The sequence below is a fragment of the Vombatus ursinus genome, unplaced genomic scaffold, assembly GCF_900497805.2.
Source record: "Vombatus ursinus unplaced genomic scaffold, bare-nosed wombat genome assembly UNPS02000481.1, whole genome shotgun sequence".
Lineage (NCBI taxonomy): Eukaryota > Metazoa > Chordata > Mammalia > Diprotodontia > Vombatidae > Vombatus > Vombatus ursinus.
The window spans coordinates 257211-278214 of NW_020940259.1; the positions used below are offsets into that span (position 1 = coordinate 257211).

Below are 21004 nucleotides of genomic sequence, written 5' to 3' on the forward strand. Positions count from 1 at the left end.
TTTCTTTCTTTCTTTCTTTCTTTCTTTCTTTCTTTCTTTCTTTCTTTCTTTCTTTCTTTCTTTCTTTCTTTCCTTCTACTACAAGAGCCATTCTATCATCACATTATTTCCCTCTTCTCTTCTAAACTGACTAGCTCTGGAAAAACTCTTCATCTTTTCCTGATGTCCACACTCAGTCCGAAGGAACCTTTCCAAAAAATCCTTATTTTCTAGAAAAACACAATTCTGGGCTCAGACCACTATGGCCTTAATTTCAAGGGTTGTCATAAATGGGTCATAAAACAGGCAGGGGGCAGTAGTATCCAAAATTTACCAGGAAAGAGATCCTTGGGTAATGGGTCCTTGCATAATTCTAGTTGTGCAGAAAGGCCTTTAATGAGCAACTAGTGAAGATCAAGAGCTTGTTAGGATCTCTTTTCAGTCTTATAGGCTCACAGACTTCAGAACAGAAAGCATTAGCTTAAAAAAAAACCCTGCTTCTTCCTTTCTCCCACACAGTCTTGGCTATTTACTCCCTCTCTTACCCTGGTTCTCTAAAGGCTGTATCCCCTAAGCATTGTAGAATGTGCCGTGACTTTCTCTTAACCCAAAGAGTTCGTGTGCAACCTGTGAAACACCCTAATGTTTGCCGGAACAAGAGAGGGCTGCATCATTGACTGAAGGCTGAGCTCCTTTTAAACGAACTGAAAATAACACACATCTGTGTGGTTTGGGGCAAAGTTGTGAATGGTTACAGCGCTGATCCAGATCTCCCTCTTTCTACCGGAAAATATCTTTTCTAAGATATTACAAACTCTGTCAAATTCAGACCAGAATTCAAGATAAGCTGTCTGAGAAGAGGTACTCAGTACTTGAGAAATTAACGGAAGAGAAGCATAATAAAATGAACCGCGTGGTGGCGCTGCACACTAAGAAGAGGCTCAAAGAATCAGCTGATACGTCAATACCAACAAAGACAGTAGGGAAGGAGAGCTGAATCTTTCTTAGCTGGAACTCTGGGAAAGGACCCTGCCTTGCATATTTCTGAGGTTTCAACAGGGCAGGAGACAATTGTAGCTTCTGCTTGCCATTTGTGGTTGAACTGCGCTACAGAAATTGACAGGAGGAGGAGAAAGGAAGAATGGAACGAGAAGGGGCAATGATTCCGCAACTAAGGCAAGTTCTCTTTCTCCTTGTTCTGCTGGGTGTGTCTGGGGCGGCCTCAGAGCCGCAGCAGTTTTCGGTAGTGGAGGAGATGGAAAGAGGCTCCTTTGTGGCCAATATGGCAAAGGCCCTGGGCCTGGAGGTGGGGGAGCTGTTAAACCGGGGGGCCAGAGTCGTTTTCAAAGGGAACAAAGAGTATTTGCAGCTGCACCCTAAAACCGGGGATTTGCTCCTGAGAGAGAAACTGGATCGGGAGGAGCTGTGCGGCCCCGCCGAACCCTGTGTGCTGCCTTTTAAGATCTTACTGGAAAAGCCCTTTCAGATTGTTCTGGCTGAATTAAGGGTACAAGATATTAATGATCATTCACCAGTGTTCTCAGAAACTGAAATGCTTCTAAAAATCCCGGAGAGCACCACCCCTGGTACTGTGTTTCTACTAGAAAATGCTAGAGATTTAGACGTAGGAAACAACAGTCTCCAGAACTATGCAATCAGTCCCAACTCCCTTTTCCATATTCAAATTCGAGAGAGCAGTGAGGGCAGGAGATACCCCGAGCTTGTACTGGATGAGCCATTGGATCGGGAGAAGCAATCTGAGGTCACTTTAACTCTCACTGCAGTGGATGGGGGAGTCCCACCAAGGTCTGGAACTGCCCAAATCCGAGTCCTCGTAGTGGATATCAATGACAATGCGCCCGTGTTCACTCAGTTCCAATATGAGGTTCAAATCCCTGAGGACAGTTCCGTTGGATCCAAGGTTGTCACAGTCTCTGCCACAGACTTAGACGTAGGGAATTATGGAGATATATCTTATATATTTTTGTATCCCTCTGAAAACATTCGTAAAACGTTTCACCTTAAAGAGAAATTGGGAGAACTTTATTTAAAGGAAAAAGTGGATTTTGAATCAACTCAATCTTACACTATAAATATTCAAGCCACAGATGGTGGAGGTCTTTCTGCAGAATGTACCGTTGTTGTTCAGGTGATAGATCTGAATGACAATCCTCCAGAACTGACTATATCTTCACTTACCAGTCCCATCCCAGAGAACTCTCCTGAGACAGTGGTCGCTGTTTTTGGTGTTTCAGATCTTGACTCTGGAGAAAATGGAAGGGTGGTTTGCTCCATCCAAGATGACCTTCCTTTTGCCCTGAAATCTTCCGTTGAGAACTTCTACACATTGGTAACAGAGGGAGCACTGGACAGAGAGAGCAGGGCTGAGTACAATATCACTATAACAGTCATGGATTTGGGATCCCCCAGGCTTAAATCCGAGTACAATATCACAGTGTTCATCTCTGATGTCAATGATAACCCTCCAGTGTTTTCTCAGAGAGCCTACAAATTGTACCTCCAGGAGAACAATAGCCCTGCCCTCCACATTGGCAGCGTCAGTGCCAGTGACAGAGACTCAGGAATCAATGCCAAAGTCATCTACTCCCTGCTGCCTCCAGAGACTGGAGAACTGCCCCTCTTCTCCTACATCTCCATCAACTCAGACAATGGCCATCTCTATGCTCTGAGATCCCTGGATTATGAAGCCATCCAAGCTTTCCAGTTCACTGTGAGGGCAGTTGATGGTGGCTCCCCATCTCTGAGCAGCCAGGTTCTGGTTCAGGTTTTGGTAGAAGATGAGAATGACAACTCTCCCTTTGTGTTGTACCCTCCTCAGAATGGCACAGCTCCTTGCCATGACCTGGTGCCCAGAGCTGCAGAGCCAGGTTATCTGGTGACCAAGGTGGTGGCTGTGGATAGGGACTGGGGACAGAATTCCTGGCTTTCCTACCAGCTGTTCAAGGCCACAGACCCAGGACTCTTCACTTTGTGGGCCCACAATGGGGAAGTTCGAACAGCAAGGCCCATCAGTGACAGAGACGCCATCAAGCAGAGGCTCCTGGTGTTGGTAAAGGACAATGGGCAGCCACCTCTGTCCACAATGGCCACACTGAATGTGCTCCTGGTGGATGGCTTTTCTGAGCCTTACCTGCAACTCCCAGATGCATCTAAGGAGCAGATCCAGAATGACTCCCTTACTACCTATCTAGTCATTTCCCTGGCCTGTGTGTCCATTCTCTTTCTGGTCTCTGTTTTTATGTTCATTGCCATTCGCCTGTGGAAGAGGAAGAAGGACACCACCGACATTAGTCGCTTCTCTTCCAATGGCCCCTTCCCGGGACACTTGGTGGATGTCAGCAGGACAGGGACCCTGTCCCAGAGTTACCAGTATGAGGCTGTCTGGCCAGTGGCTCAGGGATCACTGAATTTAAGTTCCTGAAGCCAATTGTTCCCATCCTTCCTACTTCAGAGGGAAATGAGAACTCGATTCAAAACTTAGCCTCAAGGAATAGTTTTTGCTTCAATTAAAGTTTGCCATGTGCTTCAATGCATAGAGACCAGGTTTTATGGATTCGTTTCCTTCCCCCTCCCATTAATTGCCTGTCTCCTTGTAGCATGAAAGAGTAGATTTTTTTTTCAAAAGAGTAGATTTTTATACTATTACATTGCATCATAATGTATTTATCTTCTCTTTCCCTCTCTACACACACTTTTTCCTCTTCTCCCTGCATTTTGTCCCTGTACATCTTTCTCTTCTTCCTCCTTTTGTTCTCCTTGGGTCTTTGAATTTTCTCCCAGTTACTCTATTACTCTTTTTGAAATGAGTGAACCATCATATGTTCCCTTTCTTATTTAAAACTTAAATTTTAACAAACCTCAAATAATTCAGCAAATGTTTTTCAAGTACTCAAACTTGATTGTGACTCCATTCTCTCAGAATTATTCTATTCTGTGTCACCTACAAAGGAATGTTTTCCAAGAGTTCATTCTTATTAAGACAGTGAAAATAATTGTGGCTCTCCTGAATGGCAACTTAGGTATCTGTTCTGACCTTCTGAGGGATTTTTCTCCTCTTATTTACCCCCCTCCCCTTTATTAGTGAAAGATCTTCAGAGAACAGTGATGACCTTGTAATCTACTAGCTGTGGCTCCTAGAGTTTTTATAATTACCCATGTACTTTGGAAAAAATTAAGATCCAAGATATTTGCTTGAATTTGTTCTTAAGTGGTGTGTAGACATCACTGAAAATATTCTTACTTGTGGTTTCTGATGTCAATCCTATAAGCAATGCCTATTTTGGGGAAATAACAAGTACTAATAAAAGACACTAAGGTAATGATGGAAAAAATTTGCTAGAATACACTTTTATGAAACTAATAAATACAACTATATGGTAAATTCTTATAAAGAAAGAATATATCATGGCTTGGAGACATTTATGATATACTAAATGCTGACTTCTGATCACTGAATATTCCAATTACATTGCACATTAATGATGATTGTCAATCTTTGCATGTTCTTAATATAAATATCAAGAAGTAGAGTAGTGCCTGTTGTTATGGCTCTGGGAAGCCATTCTTGTGAACTACTTTGTATATGTTTATGCCACTTTTTTCCTTCAATTCTATAGATTTAAATGTTTACATCTACCTCACAAGGTTGTAGTGAGGTTTAAATGAGATGATGTTTGTAAAGATCTTAGCACAGTGCCTAGTACATAATAAGTATTAACTAAATGCTTATTCCTTTCCCTCCTCAAGGCCTGAAAATAAGTTTAAATAAATATGTCTTTGTTTTCCCTTCTGGTTATTTAAATCATTTTTCAGTTTTAGGAATATACCTGTTCATGAGTGTTGGACAAAGTATTGCTTTTATAATATCTCTCTGAGGTCTTTGAGAGGCTTCATCCATAGTCCTTCTGAATTTTATCACAGAATGTCTTTCAACTCAGTTTGGTTAAATCAGTGTTCAATTTTGAAGAAATACCATTTATGGAACACCTCTATTTTTCACACAAGATATGATCACCTAGATTTGAAAGTGGAAAAAAAAGTTGCATTTTTTTGAGGTCACAATCTATTCTTTAATTCGAAAAAAAGTTTTTTTATTATTTAATTATTTTATTTTTATTATTTTAAAAGATAGATCAAAAGATGTACCATATATCACTCTATAATTATTTGGGGTTCAATATGAGGCAAGCACATTCCTTCTTTTCATGACCTGATGCACAAAAGATTTGTGATTTCTTCAACTTGAGGAACAATTCAGCTGTGACTTAATACACAATCGTTAGGGAGTAGCCCCTAGCACATAGATATTAAGTGGCTCAACAATGGTCAGATAAGTAGTAAGTGTCAGAGGAGGGATATTTGACTGGGTATTCCTGACTCCAGCTAAACATATTGTCTCCTAAACCATGTTGCCTCTTTTTTTGGGTAATATTACTGTAGAAATGATCCAGTTTTCTGCAGTTAATTTCCCGTGATCTTATATCATTAAAACGTAAAATAGAAAATGTGAAGTTGGGATGGGTGAGTTTCCAACGTCAGAACATTCTCTGCAGGTAGAATCAGCATATACTCTACTGGAATTTTACTCTTTTTTTTTTGTTTCTTATTTTTGCTCTTCTCATTGTTTCAGAAGTTGATTTGGTGAAACAGGGACTTTGTAAATCAGGGACGTTATCCTCCTTGTAGCAGAGGAATGGAATGAAGTTAAAAGATGCCTCTGATTGCTTTCTCTCTCTCTCTCTCTCTCTCTCTCTCTCTCTCTCTCTCCTTTAATATTTTAAGCTTTTTTATTTCTAAGCTTAATAAACACACAGAAAAAAATTCCGTAAAAAGAGAACAGAGTATTGTATATGAAGCTACAAATCTCTATTTCTTACACCTTACTTTAAAATGTACATATGATAAATTGAATGTCATTTTCAAAATTACTCCGTTTATCTAAGTTTCCTTCTGCCAGCTTCTGTGCAGGTTTTAAAATGTGAAAATAATGCTCTCTTTGTTTTTTACTCTTCCTCTCTCCTCCCCACCCCACATTCCTGTAAGAGTTATTCTCTAAGACAGGAGCCAAGTCCCATTTGGCAGATTACTGCCTCTTCCTTTCTAAAACTATTGGCTCAAATAAACACTTCATCATTTTTTATTGCCCATATTTAGTCTATGGTGAACCTTCCAAGAAATCCCTACTTTCCAGGGAAACACAGTTTTGGGCTAAGAACCATGATTTCAGAGAGTCAGTTTCCTGGATGGTGTTGCCGTTGTTGTTCAGTCTTGTGTGACTCTTCTTAACTCCATTTGTGGTTTTCTTGGCAAAGATACTGGAGTGGTTTGTCATTTCCTTCTTCAGGTTATTTTATAGGTGAGGAAACTGAGTCAAACTGAGTTGTCTCTTGCCCAGGGTCACACAGCTAGGAAGTGTCTCAGGCCAGATTTGAACTCTGAAATATGTGTTCCTGATTCCATCTACTGTGCCACCTACCTACCCTGGGTGGTATACAACAAATCATAAAACAGGGTAATATTCAAATTCTGTAAGCAAAGAACCCCTTGGTCACAGAGCCCTTGCACCATTCCAGTTGTGAAGAAGAAAGACCTTTGATGGCAAAAAGGATCAGATAAAGAACATCTTAGCTTCTTGGTTTTATAAGTTAACAGACTTGAGAAGAATAGGAAATATCAATTGCTTACAACCCAAATGGTGCTGCTTCCTTCCTCTCCATCCCACACCCCATTTACTCTTCTCTGTTTACTCTCACAAGGCTGCACCTCTAAGTATTGTACAGTTGAATACGGCTTTTTTTTTAAAAAAAAGCCTAAGTCCTTTCTTTTGCTGATAAAATATTCATTATTACCCTGAAGGTCTGGAAGGCTACATTCTTGACAGAAGCATATCCATTTTAACCAACTTTTAAAAAACATACATGTATAAACAAATATATTTGTATGCATATATGTGTGTGATTTGGGGTAATGTTGTGAGTGATTATAACATTGATATGGATAACTCTGCAGAAAAGAAGTTATATACCATTTTCATTACAAAACAGAATTGGAAGTATGATATCTGATACATGTTCTCTGTGACATTATTTACTTCATTCTGAGAAAAATGAAGAGCCGCGTGGTGGCGCTGCAGACTAAGAAGAGCCAGAAAAGCTCCGCGAATACGCCAATATCCAGGAAGGGCCCAGAAATCAGACAGTTCAGAAGCAGAGAGGGAGCTTTGTTAGCTGCCCCTGGAGAAAGAGATCGACTTTCCGTACCAGACAGACTAAAGTGGTAGCCTCTGGTGACCATTTGCAATCGAGCTGGGCTACACAGGCTGAGAGGAGGGGGCGAAAGGAAGAATGGAACGAGAAGGAGCAATGATTCCGCAACAAAGGCAAGTTCTCTTTCTCCTTGTTCTGCTGGGTGTGTCTGGGGCGGCCTCAGAGCCGCAGCAGTTTTCAGTAGTGGAGGAGATGGAGAGAGGCTCCTTTGTGGCCAATGTGGCAAAGGCCTTGGGCCTGGAGATGGGGGAGCTGTCAAACCGGGGGGCCAGAGTCGTTTTCAAAGGGAACAAAGATTATTTACAGCTGAACCATAGAACTGGGGATCTGCTCCTGAGAGAGAAACTGGATCGGGAGGAGCTGTGCGGCCCCGCCGAACCCTGTGTGCTGCCTTTTCAGATCTTACTGGAAAAGCCCTTTCAGATTGTTCGGGCTGAACTGATGGTGGAAGATATTAATGATCATTCACCAGTGTTCCTAGACACTGAGGTGGTACTGAAAATCTCGGAAAGCACTTCTCCCGGAACTGTATTTGTACTAGAAAATGCACAGGATTTAGACGTAGGGAGCAACAGTCTCCAGAACTACACTATCAGTCCCAACTCTCATTTCCACAGTCAAATTCGGAACAATAGCAAGGGTAAGAGATACCCAGAGCTTGTACTGGATAAAGCCCTGGATCGGGAGGAGCAATCTGAGGTGATTTTAACTCTCATTGCAGTAGATGGGGGAGCCCCACCAAAGTCTGGAACTATCCAAGTCCGAATCCTTGTAGTCGATATCAATGACAATGTTCCAGTGTTTACTCAGTCCCAGTATGAGGTTCAGATTCCTGAGAACAGTTCCATTGGATGCAAGGTTGTCACCATTTCAGCAACAGATTTAGACACAGGAAATAATGCAGATATATCGTATACATTTTTGCATGCTTCTGAAAACATTCGTAAGACTTTTCAACTAACAGAAAAATCTGGAGAACTTTATTTAAAACAAAAACTAGATTTTGAATTAATGCAGTATTACGCCATCGACATTCAGGCCACAGATGGTGGAGGTCTTTCGGCAGAATGTACTGTTATCGTTCAGGTGATAGATCTGAATGACAATCCTCCAGAGCTGACAATGTCTTCATTTAGCAATCCCATCCCAGAGAACTCTCCTGAGACAGCGGTCGCTGTTTTCAGGGTTTCCGATCTTGACTCTGGAGAAAATGGAAAGATGATTTGCTTCATCCAAGATGATCTTCCCTTTGTCCTGAAAGCTTCTGTTGAGAACTTCTATACATTGGTAACTGAAGGAGAACTGGACAGAGAGAGCAGGGCTGAATACAACATCACTATTACAGTCACAGATTTGGGATCTCCCAGGCTCAAATCTGACCACAATGTCACGGTGCTCATCTCTGATGTCAATGATAACCCTCCCATGTTTTCTCAGAGAGTCTACAAATTTTACCTCCGGGAGAACAACAGCCCTGCCCTACACATTGGCAGTGTCAGTGCCAGTGACAGAGACTCAGGAATCAATGCCAAAGTCACCTACTCTCTGCTGCCTCCAGAGACTGGAGAACTGCCCCTCTTCTCCTACATCTCCATCAACTCAGACAATGGCCATCTCTATGCTCTGAGATCCCTGGATTATGAAGCCATCCAAGCTTTCCAGTTCATTGTGAGGGCAGCTGATGGTGGTTCCCCATCTCTGAGCAGCCAGACTCTAGTTCAGGTTTTGGTAGAAGATGAGAATGACAACTCTCCCTTTGTGCTGTACCCCCTTCAGAATGGCACAGCTCCCTGCAATGACCTGGTGCCCAGAGCTGCAGAGCCAGGTTATCTGGTGACCAAGGTGGTGGCTGTGGATAGGGACTGGGGACAGAATTCCTGGCTTTCCTACCAGCTGTTCAAGGCCACAGACCCAGGACTCTTCACTTTGTGGGCCCACAATGGGGAAGTTCGAACAGCAAGGCCCATTAGTGACAGAGATGCCATCAAGCAGAGGCTCCTGGTGTTGGTGAAGGACAATGGGCAGCCACCTCTATCCACAATGGCCACACTCAATGTGCTCCTGGTGGATGGTTTCTCTGAACCCTACATGCAGTTCCCAGATGCAGCTAAGGAGCAGGTCAAGAATGACTTCCTTACCACCTACCTGGTCATTTCCCTAGCCTCTGTCTCCAGTCTTTTCCTGGTCTCTGTTATTGTGTTCATCACCCTCCACCTGTGGAAGAGAAAAAGAGATGCTACTAATGGTGGTGATTTTAATTCAAATGGCCCCTTCCCAGGTCACTTGGTGGATGTCAGTGGAACAGGGACTTTGTCTCAGGGCTACCAGTATGAGGTTTGCCTGACCAGTGGTTCAGGGACCAGTGAATTTAAGTTCCTGAAGCCCATTTTTCCTAGTCTTCCACCTGCTGAGGGAAGTGGGAAGGACCCTACTGAGAACTCACACTTGAGAAATAGCTTTTGCTTCACTTAATATTTTGGTCTATGTTTGAATGGATCATCCTCCACCCTACTTCACCTTATTGGTCTTCCTTCTTTCTGTAGCACAAAAATACACTTTGTGATATCCCATTTTATTTTAATATCCATCCTCTTTCCCATTTTCCCATTTTCCTCTTCTCTCTGCATCCTTAGCCTGAAGAGCCTTCATTCTTTTTGTCTTTTTATTCTCCTTTTGTATTGCTTTTTTTTTCTAGATTACTCATATCTCTCATTAGGTATTTGGAATAAGTGAACTTTAGCACATTATAAACTTAGATTGTCACTGCTTATGATCAAGTAATTTCATACATATATTGAACATACTCAGTCTTGATTTCTATGGAATTCTCTCCTTCATGTATCACTTGCTGTATCATGTTAGAAAATGTTTTCCAAGGTTCATCCTTTTCTTGATGAACCAATTGTGCTCCTCTTGAATGGTAATTCAGGTCCTAGTCATTTGTATTTTTCTCCTTTTCATGCGCCTTTATGTTATCAAAAATTTTCAAAGAGGTGCTATGATTTTACAACTTTGTTGCTGTAGTTACTATAATTTTACACACAACCATAGTCTTTTTCTTTCATGTTTATGGAATTCCATTGGATAATATTTTTAAACAATGAGCTACATTGAAAATATTCATTTTAGTATGTATGTTGTTTATTTTTATTTTTCTCAATTGCATATAAACACAAAAGTTTTAGCATTTGGTTTTTTTTTCAATTGAGCTCCGAATTCTCTCCCTTCTTGTGAGTGTAACTAATTTGATATAGATTATACATGTGCAGTCATGTAAAACATCTCCACATTAACCATCTTGCAAAAAGAAGACACAGACCAAGAATAAAAAATTCCCCAGGAAAAATAAAGTAAAAAATATACTTCAGTCCGCATTCAGACTCCATCAATTGTTACTCTGGGGGTATATAGCATTTTCCATCATAAGTCCTCAGGAATTGTTTTGGATCGTTTTATTGCCGAGAATAGCTAAGTCATTCATAGTTAATTATGATACTATATTGTAGTTACTGTGTACAATACTGTGTACTGTCTCCTAGTTCTGCTCATTTCACTTTGTATTAGTTTGTGTAATTCTCCCCAGGTTTTCCTGAAAGCATCCTGCTCATTATTTTTTATAGCACAATAATATCCCATCAAACTCATATACCACAACTTGCTCAACCATTCCCCAATTGATGAGCATCCCCTTAATTCCAATTCTTTGCCATCACAAAAAGAGCTGCTATCAACATTTTTGTACATATGGATCCTTTTCCTTTGATCTCTTTTGGTGCAGACCTAGTAGTGGTATTGCTGGGTCACAGGATAAGCACAATGGAAAATATTCTCTTAATGATTGTCTCTGATTTTGATCTTCAGCTGTAAAAACTGTTGGGAAAATGATAGAAAAATAATGAACATTGAGGAATCAGTATAAAATTTTATTAGAATACACCTTTGTGAAGTCAATGAAAGGAACCATAAAATGAATTAACTGGAATATAGAATTTATCTCCATGTGGAGACACTTAATTATGAAGGAAACATATTACTCTGATTTCTTAATTCTCAGTAATATTATAAATTAATGACAATAATTAATCTTTACATTAAGCTGTTGTGTTGAAAGGTAGTCCTGGTGTACAATTTTAATAGGCTTGTAACAATTTTCTCCTGAAGTCCCACAGATCTGTTGCTGAACATCCTTCAAAAGAAATAGGATTGAAGTAAAATCATTTTCAATGAACATTTCCTTTTTTCCTTTCCCTGAAGGTATCTTCTTAATTCCCCACTTTATGGGATTTTCCAATCCAGGGATATTAACATCTTGTTGAGAGGAGTGATATCAAGTGGTGTGTTTTTAAATATCTGAATCTGTGGCCATTGAGAGACATGATCATGAGCCCATTTAAAAATGATCAAAGAACTTCAGACATGGAAGGGTTATAAGATAATAGATCTAGAGCTAAAGAGACCTCAGAAGTACCTGTTCCAGACCCTTAGTTTTACAGATGAGGAAACTGAGACCAAGAGATATAAAATTGTTTGTCCAATATCACAAGTAATAATAATCAGAGATAGGATTTGAATTTTAGTTGTACATATTGTCTCCCCCAAGTTATTCAGGCCAATTATTCCCTTCATTGTTTTTAATATATTTTGATGTTTAAAATTGAAGAAATATAAATTAATACAGACTTTTGTGGAACAAGGCACAATTACCAATATTGGAAAGTAGAAATCAATTACTTAAAACAGACACATGCAATCTAACTTTCCAAAAGAAATCATCATTTTTAATATATAAACAAATTTTAAAAATATGTGAACAAATTCAGATTAAGATGGAAAACCATCCCAAGATACTCAAACTCCACAATGGAGCAGATACATTTTACCCTTAAGTGACAATAGATATGCCTGAGGCTCTTAGGGGCTAAGGAAATTGCTGAAGATCACACTGTAACTATCAGAGATGATTCTGAATCAAGATTTTCATGATTCCAGGTCCTGCCTCTTCAAGAGGCCAATGTGCCTCTCTTTTGGTTACATTCACATGAAAATGAACTAATTATCTTCACTGATATTCTGTTACTAAATAGCTAATGCATAAGTAGGAAAGTACTATAAACACAACTGATGTCCATCAACTGGCATATGGGTAAACAAATTGTGGTACAGGAATGTAATGGAATCCAACTGCACTGAAAGAAACAATAAATTTGAATAATACAGAAAATCATGGGAAAACAAACACCAAGTGGTACAAAATGAAAACATGAAAGAGGAAAACAATATAAATAATTACTTAAACAAAATAAATGGAAATGAAAACCAAAATTCAAAATTAATGATATGAAATTATAATGCACAAGTTTGGCCCCAAAGAAGAAAAGATTAGCTACATTACACAACTTCATTGATGGATTAGTTAGCTTTGCTGATCTGTTTTTTCTCTTCATTATTACTGATGAGTGCCTGAGAACGGGAAGAGGGAAGGATTTATTGGCAAATGAGTGTATGAAAAAACAAAAGATATCAATAATTTTGAACATAAAAAACTAATATGTGAATGTGAAGGCAGGAAAGGAGAGTGTTCTCTCTGCCATAGCATCCTGGAATGTGCAACATCAGCCTAACCTCCCATGAAAGGGTCTTATTCTTTTCTTTGGGTTTTTGTAGGGCTATTTCACAAGCCTCCAGGTGGATTTTTCACTGAATGAGTTTTCCCAAAGAAACTTAGATACCTAGAACATGGGTACCTTAGTTCATTATAAAATAAACACTACCCAAGTAAAAAGTATTTGTACACATTAACATAAGTAAAGTAGTGTGATGTAGGAGGTGGGGGGCTTTTTTGGGGTAGTAGAAAAGAACTGAAAGGAAAATAAGTGCCCATCCATTAACAAACAACTAAATACATTGTGATATATGAATTAATGCAGTTATTATCATACAGTAAGAAATAACAAATACAAAGAAACAAATATGATTTCAGAAAATCTTGGGAAGACTTGCAAGAGCTGACACCGCAACTAAAGCAGAAGGAGGAGAACAAATTACAATTTAAGCACAACTATCTACAGAAAAACAAATGTGAAAAATTTCAGAATTCCAATCAATGGAGTCACCCATTATGTCTTTAGGGGACAGAAGGTGAAGTATGTCTCCTCTTTCTCTGCAGAAAACTGATTGACTATAGGTGTTGAATGGTGCATATAATTTTTAGGCATTCCTGTTGTACTTATTTGCTTTGCTTAATTGTATTTTATTGTTAAGAGGGATGTTTGTAGATGATTGGGAGGTGATAAGAATGTAAGAAAAATTATAAAACCATTTTAAAATAAGGGGCAGCTCAGAACCATTCTTTCATACAGGACTTAGACTGAATCAACCTTAGAATAATGGGTGGCAATCAACAAGTAGATCATCCTCCCATTCTTTCTTTCTGCCCAGAATCAGGAAAATGGATCTGCTTTCTGAAAAAATACAGGTGAGATATAATTTCCTGGAATCAGGTCCTAGGTGAGTGGATTTTTAGGAATATGCATACACATATTTGGGGTGGGGAGGAGTAGTGGATAGTATCCCATCCTTGCCGGCAAAGAGTCCTGAAAACACAAGGTCATTCCTCCAATTCAGTTAAACAGAGCCTTTAAAAACTTGCAAAATCAAACCAGAAGTATGTGATTCTGTCTGGTATTTATTAGAGACTCTTGGACTCCAGAAATAGAAGAACGTGTATAGCTGAAAATAAAGTCAAAATGCTTCCTTTTTCACACAAGCTTACCATGTATTCTTGCGCTGCCTTAGGATCTCTAAAAACCATACCCAGTGGGCCTACTAGATGAACATGTGGCTTTTTTTTTCAGCTTGAATATTGTGTCAAAATGCCCTAATGGCTGCATTCCTTTCACAGGGTGTATCTTTAATTTATACTTGTATCTGTGAGGTGTTGGACAAAGTGTCCTAAACCAGAAATAGTGTCAATTCTTAGTGCTTGCAACATTGATATAGATTCTATAGAAATCTTTTGAAGTACATAGAGGAATTCAACATCCGGCATCTGATTTGAAGAAACACATATTCCGTGCATTAACTACTGCATTCTGAGATGATGACAATAGCCACGTGGTGGCGCTGCAGACTAAGAAGACACAGAAAAGATCGGCGGATACGCCATTTCCCAGACAGACAAGCCTGAATCAGTCAAGAAGGGGAAAAGAAGCTTTCTTAGCTGGAACAATAGGAAGGGTTCGGAGCTTTCATATTTCTGAGATACCAGCGAGACGGCCTAAAGTGGTAACCTCTGGTGACCATTTGCAATCGAGCTGGGCTACACAGGCTGAGAGGAGGGGGCGAAAGGAAGAATGGAACGAGAAGGAGCAATGATTCCGCAACAAAGGCAAGTTCTCTTTCTCCTTGTTCTGCTGGGTGTGTCTGGGGCGGCCTCAGAGCCGCAGCAGTTTTCAGTAGTGGAGGAGATGGAGAGAGGCTCCTTTGTGGCCAATGTGGCAAAGGCCCTGGGCCTGGAGGTGGGGGAGCTGTCAAACCGGGGGGCCAGAGTCGTTTTCAAAGGGAACAAAGATTATTTGCAGCTGAACCATAGAACTGGGGATCTGCGCCTGAGAGAGAAACTGGATCGGGAGGAGCTGTGCGGCCCCGCCGAGCCTTGTGTGCTACATTTTAAGGTCTTACTAGAAAACCCCTTTCAAATTGTTCTGGTGGAATTAAGGGTACAAGACATTAATGATCATTCACCAGTGTTCTTGGAAACTGAGATGCTCCTAAAAATCTCGGAGAGCACTTCTCCCGGGACTGTATTTGTACTAGAAAATGCACAGGATTTAGACGTAGGAAACAACAGTATCCAGAACTATACAATCAGTCCCAATTCCCTTTTCCATGTTCAAATTCGAGAGAGCAGTGAGGGCAGGAGATACCCCGAGCTTGTACTGGATGAGCCATTGGATCGGGAGAAGCAATCTGAGGTCACTTTAACTCTCACTGCAGTGGATGGGGGAGTCCCACCAAGGTCTGGAATTGCCCAAGTCCGAGTCGTTGTAGTGGATATCAATGACAATGCCCCCGTGTTTGCTCAGCTCCGTTATGAAGTTCAGATCCTGGAGAACACTTCCATTGGATCCAGGGTTGTCACAGTATCAGCCACAGACTTAGACGCAGGAAATTATGGAGAAATATCTTACACATTTTTGCATGCCTCTGAAAACATTCGAAACACTTTTCACCTTACAGAGGAATTGGGGGAACTTTATCTAAGGGAAAAAGTGGATTTTGAGTTGACTCAATCTTACACTATAAATATTCAGGCCACAGATGGTGGAGGTCTTTCGGCAGAATGTACTGTTGTTGTCCAGGTGATAGATCTGAATGATAATCCTCCAGAGCTGACTGTATCTTCACTTACTAGTCCCATCCCAGAGAATTCTCCCAAGACTGTGGTGGCTGTTTTCAGTGTTTCAGATCTTGACTCTGGAGAAAATGGAAAGATGATTTGCTTCATCCAAGATGATCTTCCTTTTGCCCTGAAACCTTCCGTTGAAAACTTCTACACATTGGTAACAGAGGGAGCACTGGACAGAGAGAGCAGGGCTGAGTACAATATCACTATAACAGTCATGGATTTGGGATCCCCCAGGCTCAAATCTGAGCACAATATCGCTGTGCTCATCTCCGATGTCAATGATAACCCTCCCATGTTTTCTCAGAGAGCCTACAAACTGTACCTCCAGGAGAACAACAGCCCTGCCCTACACATTGGCAGTGTCAGTGCCAGTGACAGAGACTCAGGAATCAATGCCAAAGTCACCTACTCCCTGCTGCCTCCAGAGACTGGAGAACTGCCCCTCTTCTCCTACATCTCCATCAACTCAGACAATGGCCATCTCTATGCTCTGAGATCCCTGGATTATGAAGCTATCCAAGGTTTCCAGTTCACTGTGAGGGCAGCTGATGGTGGTTCCCCATCTCTGAGCAGCCAGGTTCTGGTTCAGGTTTTGGTAGAAGATGAGAATGACAACTCTCCCTTTGTGCTGTACCCCTTGCAGAATGGCACAACTCCCTGCAATGACCTGGTGCCCAGAGCTGCAGAGTTAGGTTACCTGGTGACCAAGGTGGTGGCTGTGGATAGGGACTGGGGACAGAATTCCTGGCTTTCCTACCAGCTGCTCAAGGCCACAGACCCAGGACTCTTCACTTTGTGGGCCCACAATGGGGAAGTTCGAACAGCAAGGCCCATCAGTGACAGAGATGCCATCAAGCAGAGGCTCCTGGTGTTGGTGAAGGACAATGGACAGCCACCTCTATCCACAATGGCCACACTGAATGTGCTCCTGGTGGATGGCTTCTCTGAGCCTTACCTGCAACTCCCAGATGCATCTAAGGAGCAGGTCCAGAATGACTCCTTTACTAACTATCTAGTCATTTCCCTGGCCTGTGTGTCCTTTCTCTTTCTGGTCTCTGTTATTATGTTCATTGCCATTCGCCTGTGGAAGAGGAAGAAGGACACCACCGACATTAGTCGCTTCTCTTCCAATGGCCCCTTCCCAGGACACTTGGTGGATGTCAGCAGGACAGGGACCCTGTCCCAGAGTTACCAGTATGAGGCGTGTCTGGCCAGTGGCTCAGGGACCACTGAATTTAAGTTCCTGAAGCCGATTGTTCCCTTCCTTTCTACTTTGGAGGGAAATGAGGACTCAATTCAAAACTTAGCCTCAAGGAATAGTTTTTGCTTTAATTAGAGTTTGATATGTGCTTCAATGCATAGAGGCCAGGTTTTATGGATTCTTTCCCTTCCTCCTCTCATTAGTTGCCTATCTCCCTGTAGCATGAAAGAATAGATTTTTATACTATTACATTATATCATAATGTATTTATCTTTTCTTTCCCCCTCTACACACACATTTTCCTTTTTTCCCCTGCATCACTTCCCTGTAAATCTTTCTCTCTTTCCTCCTTTTGTACTCTTTATATCTTTGAATTTTATCCCAGTTATTCTATTATTTTTTTAAATGAGTGAATCAGTGTATGTTCCTTTTCTCATTCAAAACTTAAATTTTAACATTCTTCAGTCAAATAATTCAGCAAATGTTTTCCCACATATTCCAACCTGATTGTGACTCCATACTCTCAATCAGAGTTATCCAATCCCATGTCACCTACAAAGGAATGTTTTCCAAAAGTTTGGTTTTATTATGTTGATGAAAACAATTGTGGTTCTCCTAAAGGGCAATCTAGGCATATGTTCTGACCTTCTGGGGGATTTTTCTCCTCTAATTTGCCTGCTACCCCCTTTATTAATGAAAGATCTTCAGAAAACCGTGATGACTTTGTAACCTATAAGATGTAGCTCCTAGAGTTTTTATAATTACCCATGTACTTAAAAAATATTAAGAATCAAGGTATTTGCTTAGATTTTGTTTTTAAATGGTGCATAGATATCACTGAAAATATTCTTATTTGTGGTTTCTGATGACAATCCCCTAAGCAATGCCTGGTTTTGGAAAATAACAAGGACTAATGAAGAACACTAAGGTATTGGTGAAAAAAATTGGCTAGAATACACCTTTATGAAGCTAATAAAGACAAGTATATGGTAAATTCTTGTGAAGAAAGAATATATCTTGGTTTGAAGCCAATTATGAAATACTAAATGCAAACTTTTGACCTCTGAATATTCTAATGACATTGCACATTAATGATGACTTCTAATGTTTAAATGTTCTTAATAAATTTCAAGAAGTAGAGTAGTACCTGTTGTTATGGCTCTGGGAAGTTATTCTTGTGAGCTACTTTGTATATGTTTATGCCACTTTTTTCCTTCAATCTCATAGATTTGAATTTTTACATCCTTTAGAAGGCCAAGGCATCTACCTCACAGGGTTGTGGTGAGGTTTAAATGAGATGATATTTGTAAAGATCTTAGCACAGTGCCTGGCACATAAGTATTAAATAAATGCTTATTCCTTTCCCTCCTCAAGGCCTGAAAATAAGTTTAAATAAATACATCTTCATTTTCCCTTCTGGTTATTTAAATCATTTTTCAGTTTGGGGAACATGCCAGTTCATGACTGTCACCATCTTGGACAAAGTGTGTGCTTTTATATCTGTCTGAGGCCTTTGAGAGAATTCATTCATAGCCCTTCTGAATTTTATCACAGAATGTCTGAACTGGAAGGATCTTCACAAGTCTTTCAACTCAGTTCCAGTTCAATCAATGTTCAATTTTGAAGAAATACTATTTACTTTTCATACAAGATATAATCACCCGGATTTGAAAATAAAAGAAAATTGCATTTATTTGAGACCACAATCTATTCTTTAATTTGCAAAAAAAAAATACAAGTTTTTAAACTATGTTTAAAAACAGATTAAGAAGATATACCATGTCTTACTCTATCATTATTTGGGGCTCAATATGGGGCAGGAACTTTTCCTCTTTTCATGACCTAATGCACAAAAGAGTTGGGATTTCTTCAACTTGTGGAACAACTCAGCTGTGACTTAATACACCATCATTATGGAGTAGCCCCTGACGCATAGATATTAAGTGGCTTAACATTGGCGACATAAGTAGAAAGTGTCAGAGGAAGGATATTTGACTGGGTATTCTTGACTCCAACTAAACATGTTGTCTCCCAGATTGTGCTGCCTCTTTTTTTGGGTAACATTACTGTAGATACGATCCAGTTGCCTGCAGTTATTTTCCCATGATCTTATATCATTAAAACCTAAAATAGAGAATGTGAAGTTGGGATGTGGGAGTTTCCAATCTCAGAACATTCTCCGCAGATAGAATCAGCATATACTCCATTGGGATTTTATTTTTTTGTTTTTGTTTCTTCTTTTTGCTCTTCTGATTGTTTCAGAAGTTAATTTGGTGAAATAAGGTGTTATCTTCCTGGTATGAGAGGAAAGGAGTAAAGTTTTCCTCAGATTGCTCTCTCCTTTCTTCTCTCTTTCTCTCTGTTTTTTTAAAAAATATTTTAAAGCTTTTTTTTTATTTCTAAGCTTAACAAACACACAAAACAATTCCATAAAAAGAGAATTGGGTATTGTATATGAAGCCACAAATTTCTATTACCTTCACTTTATTTTAAAATGCACATATTAGAAATTTGATGGTATTTTCAAAATTGCATTGCTTATCTATGTATCCTTATGCTTTCTTCTGTGCTGGATTTAAAATGCTAAAATAATGCTTTTTGGTTTTTTTCCCCCTTTTCTTTTTTCCCCTGAAATTCCTATAAGAGTCATTCTCTAAGACTTGAGGCAAGTTCCATTTGCCAGGTTACTGCCTCCCCCTTTCCAAACTGATTAGCTCAGATAAAAACTTTATCATCTTCTATGATGAACCTTCCAAGAAATCCTTTTTTTTTTTTTTCAGGGAAAAACAATTCTGGGCTAAGAACCCTCCCTTCCCTGAGAGTCAGTTTCCTGGCTGGTATTGGTGCTGTTGTTATTTCTTTCTCCAGCTCATTTTACAGATGAGGAAACTGAGGCAACATAGGGTTAAGCATTCCCCAGGGGAACACATCTAGGAAATGTCTGAGGCCAGATTTGAACTCAGGAAGGTGTCTTCCTGACTCCAGGCCCAACACTCCATCCACTATGCCACTTAGCTGGCCTGGGTGGTATATATTGAATCATAAAAGAGTAATATCCAGATTCTGTTAACAAACAGCCCCTTGGCCTCAGAACCCTTGAACCATTACAGTTGTAAAGAAGAAAGACCTTTGATGACTAGATAGATCAGATAAGAAACATCTTAGCTTTTTGGTCTTATAGGTTAACATACTTGAGAGGGAGAGGAAATATCAGTTGCTTACAACCTGGATACTGCTGTTTCCTTCCTCCTCACTACACCCCACACCCCATTCACTCTTCACCATTTATTCTCAAAAGGTTGCCTGCCCTTTAAGCTTTGTAGAGTTGAGTATAATGTTGTTTTTTTTTTTTAGCAAAAGTCCTTTCTTTTGCTGATCAAATATTCATTATTGCCTTTGAGGTCTGGAAGGCTACATTCTTGACAGAATCATATCCATTTTAACCAACTTTAAAAAAACATATATATAGATAAATACATTCATATGCCTATATGTGTGTGCTGTGAGGTAACGTTGTGAGTGGTTATAGCATTGATATGGATTGCCCTGCAGAAAAGAAGCTATGTACCATTTGTTTTACAAAATAGAATTGAAAGTATGATATCTGGTACATGTTCTCTGTGACATTATTTACTTCATTCTGAAAAAAATAATGAAGAACCGCGTGGTGGCGCTGCAGACTAAGAAGAGCCAGAAAAGCTCCGCGAACACACCAATACCCAGGAAGAGCCCAGAATCAGACAGTTCAGAAGCAGAGAGGGAGCTTTGTTAGCTGCCCCTGGAGAAAGAGATCAGTTTTCCCTACCAGACAGACAAAAGTGGTAGCCTCTGGTTACCATTTGCAATCGAGCTGGGCTACGCAGACTGAGAGGAGGGGGCTAAAGGAAGAATGGAACGAGAAGGAGCAATGATTCCGCAACAAAGGCAAGTTCTCTTTCTCCTTGTTCTGCTGGGTGTGTCTGGGGCGGCCTCAGAGCCGCAGCAGTTTTCAGTAGTGGAGGAGATGGAGAGAGGCTCCTTTGTGGCTAATATGGCAAAGACCTTGGGCCTGGAGGTAGGGGAGCTGTCAAACCGGGGGGCCAGAGTCGTTTTCAAAGGGAACAAAGAGTATTTGCAGCTGCACCCTAAAAC

The 21004-nt window shown here is 40.2% G+C and overlaps 3 protein-coding genes across 3 annotated transcripts in view; all 3 read left to right on the forward strand.

The window, feature by feature from the left end:
- Window positions 1-907: 907 nt before the first annotated feature.
- On the forward strand, window positions 908-3493 carry LOC114038159 (protocadherin beta-2-like). The gene has a single exon (XM_027855362.1). It carries the CDS (start codon window positions 1121-1123, stop codon window positions 3419-3421), a length of 2301 nt encoding a protein of 766 aa, XP_027711163.1. The 5' UTR covers window positions 908-1120; the 3' UTR covers window positions 3422-3493.
- A 3712-nt stretch (window positions 3494-7205) lies between these two features.
- On the forward strand, window positions 7206-10386 carry LOC114038087 (protocadherin beta-2-like). The gene has a single exon (XM_027855239.1). The coding sequence runs from the start codon at window positions 7344-7346 to the stop codon at window positions 9735-9737; it is 2394 nt and encodes a 797-aa protein (XP_027711040.1). The 5' UTR covers window positions 7206-7343; the 3' UTR covers window positions 9738-10386.
- A 3892-nt stretch (window positions 10387-14278) lies between these two features.
- LOC114036913 (protocadherin beta-2-like) overlaps window positions 14279-21004 on the forward strand; it is an 8677-nt gene continuing 1951 nt past the window's right edge. The window contains exon 1 of the mRNA XM_027853726.1: window positions 14279-16640. Within this exon, the coding sequence (XP_027709527.1) occupies window positions 14618-16640 (2023 nt within the window). The 5' untranslated portion in view covers window positions 14279-14617. The remainder of the gene's footprint in view (window positions 16641-21004) is intronic.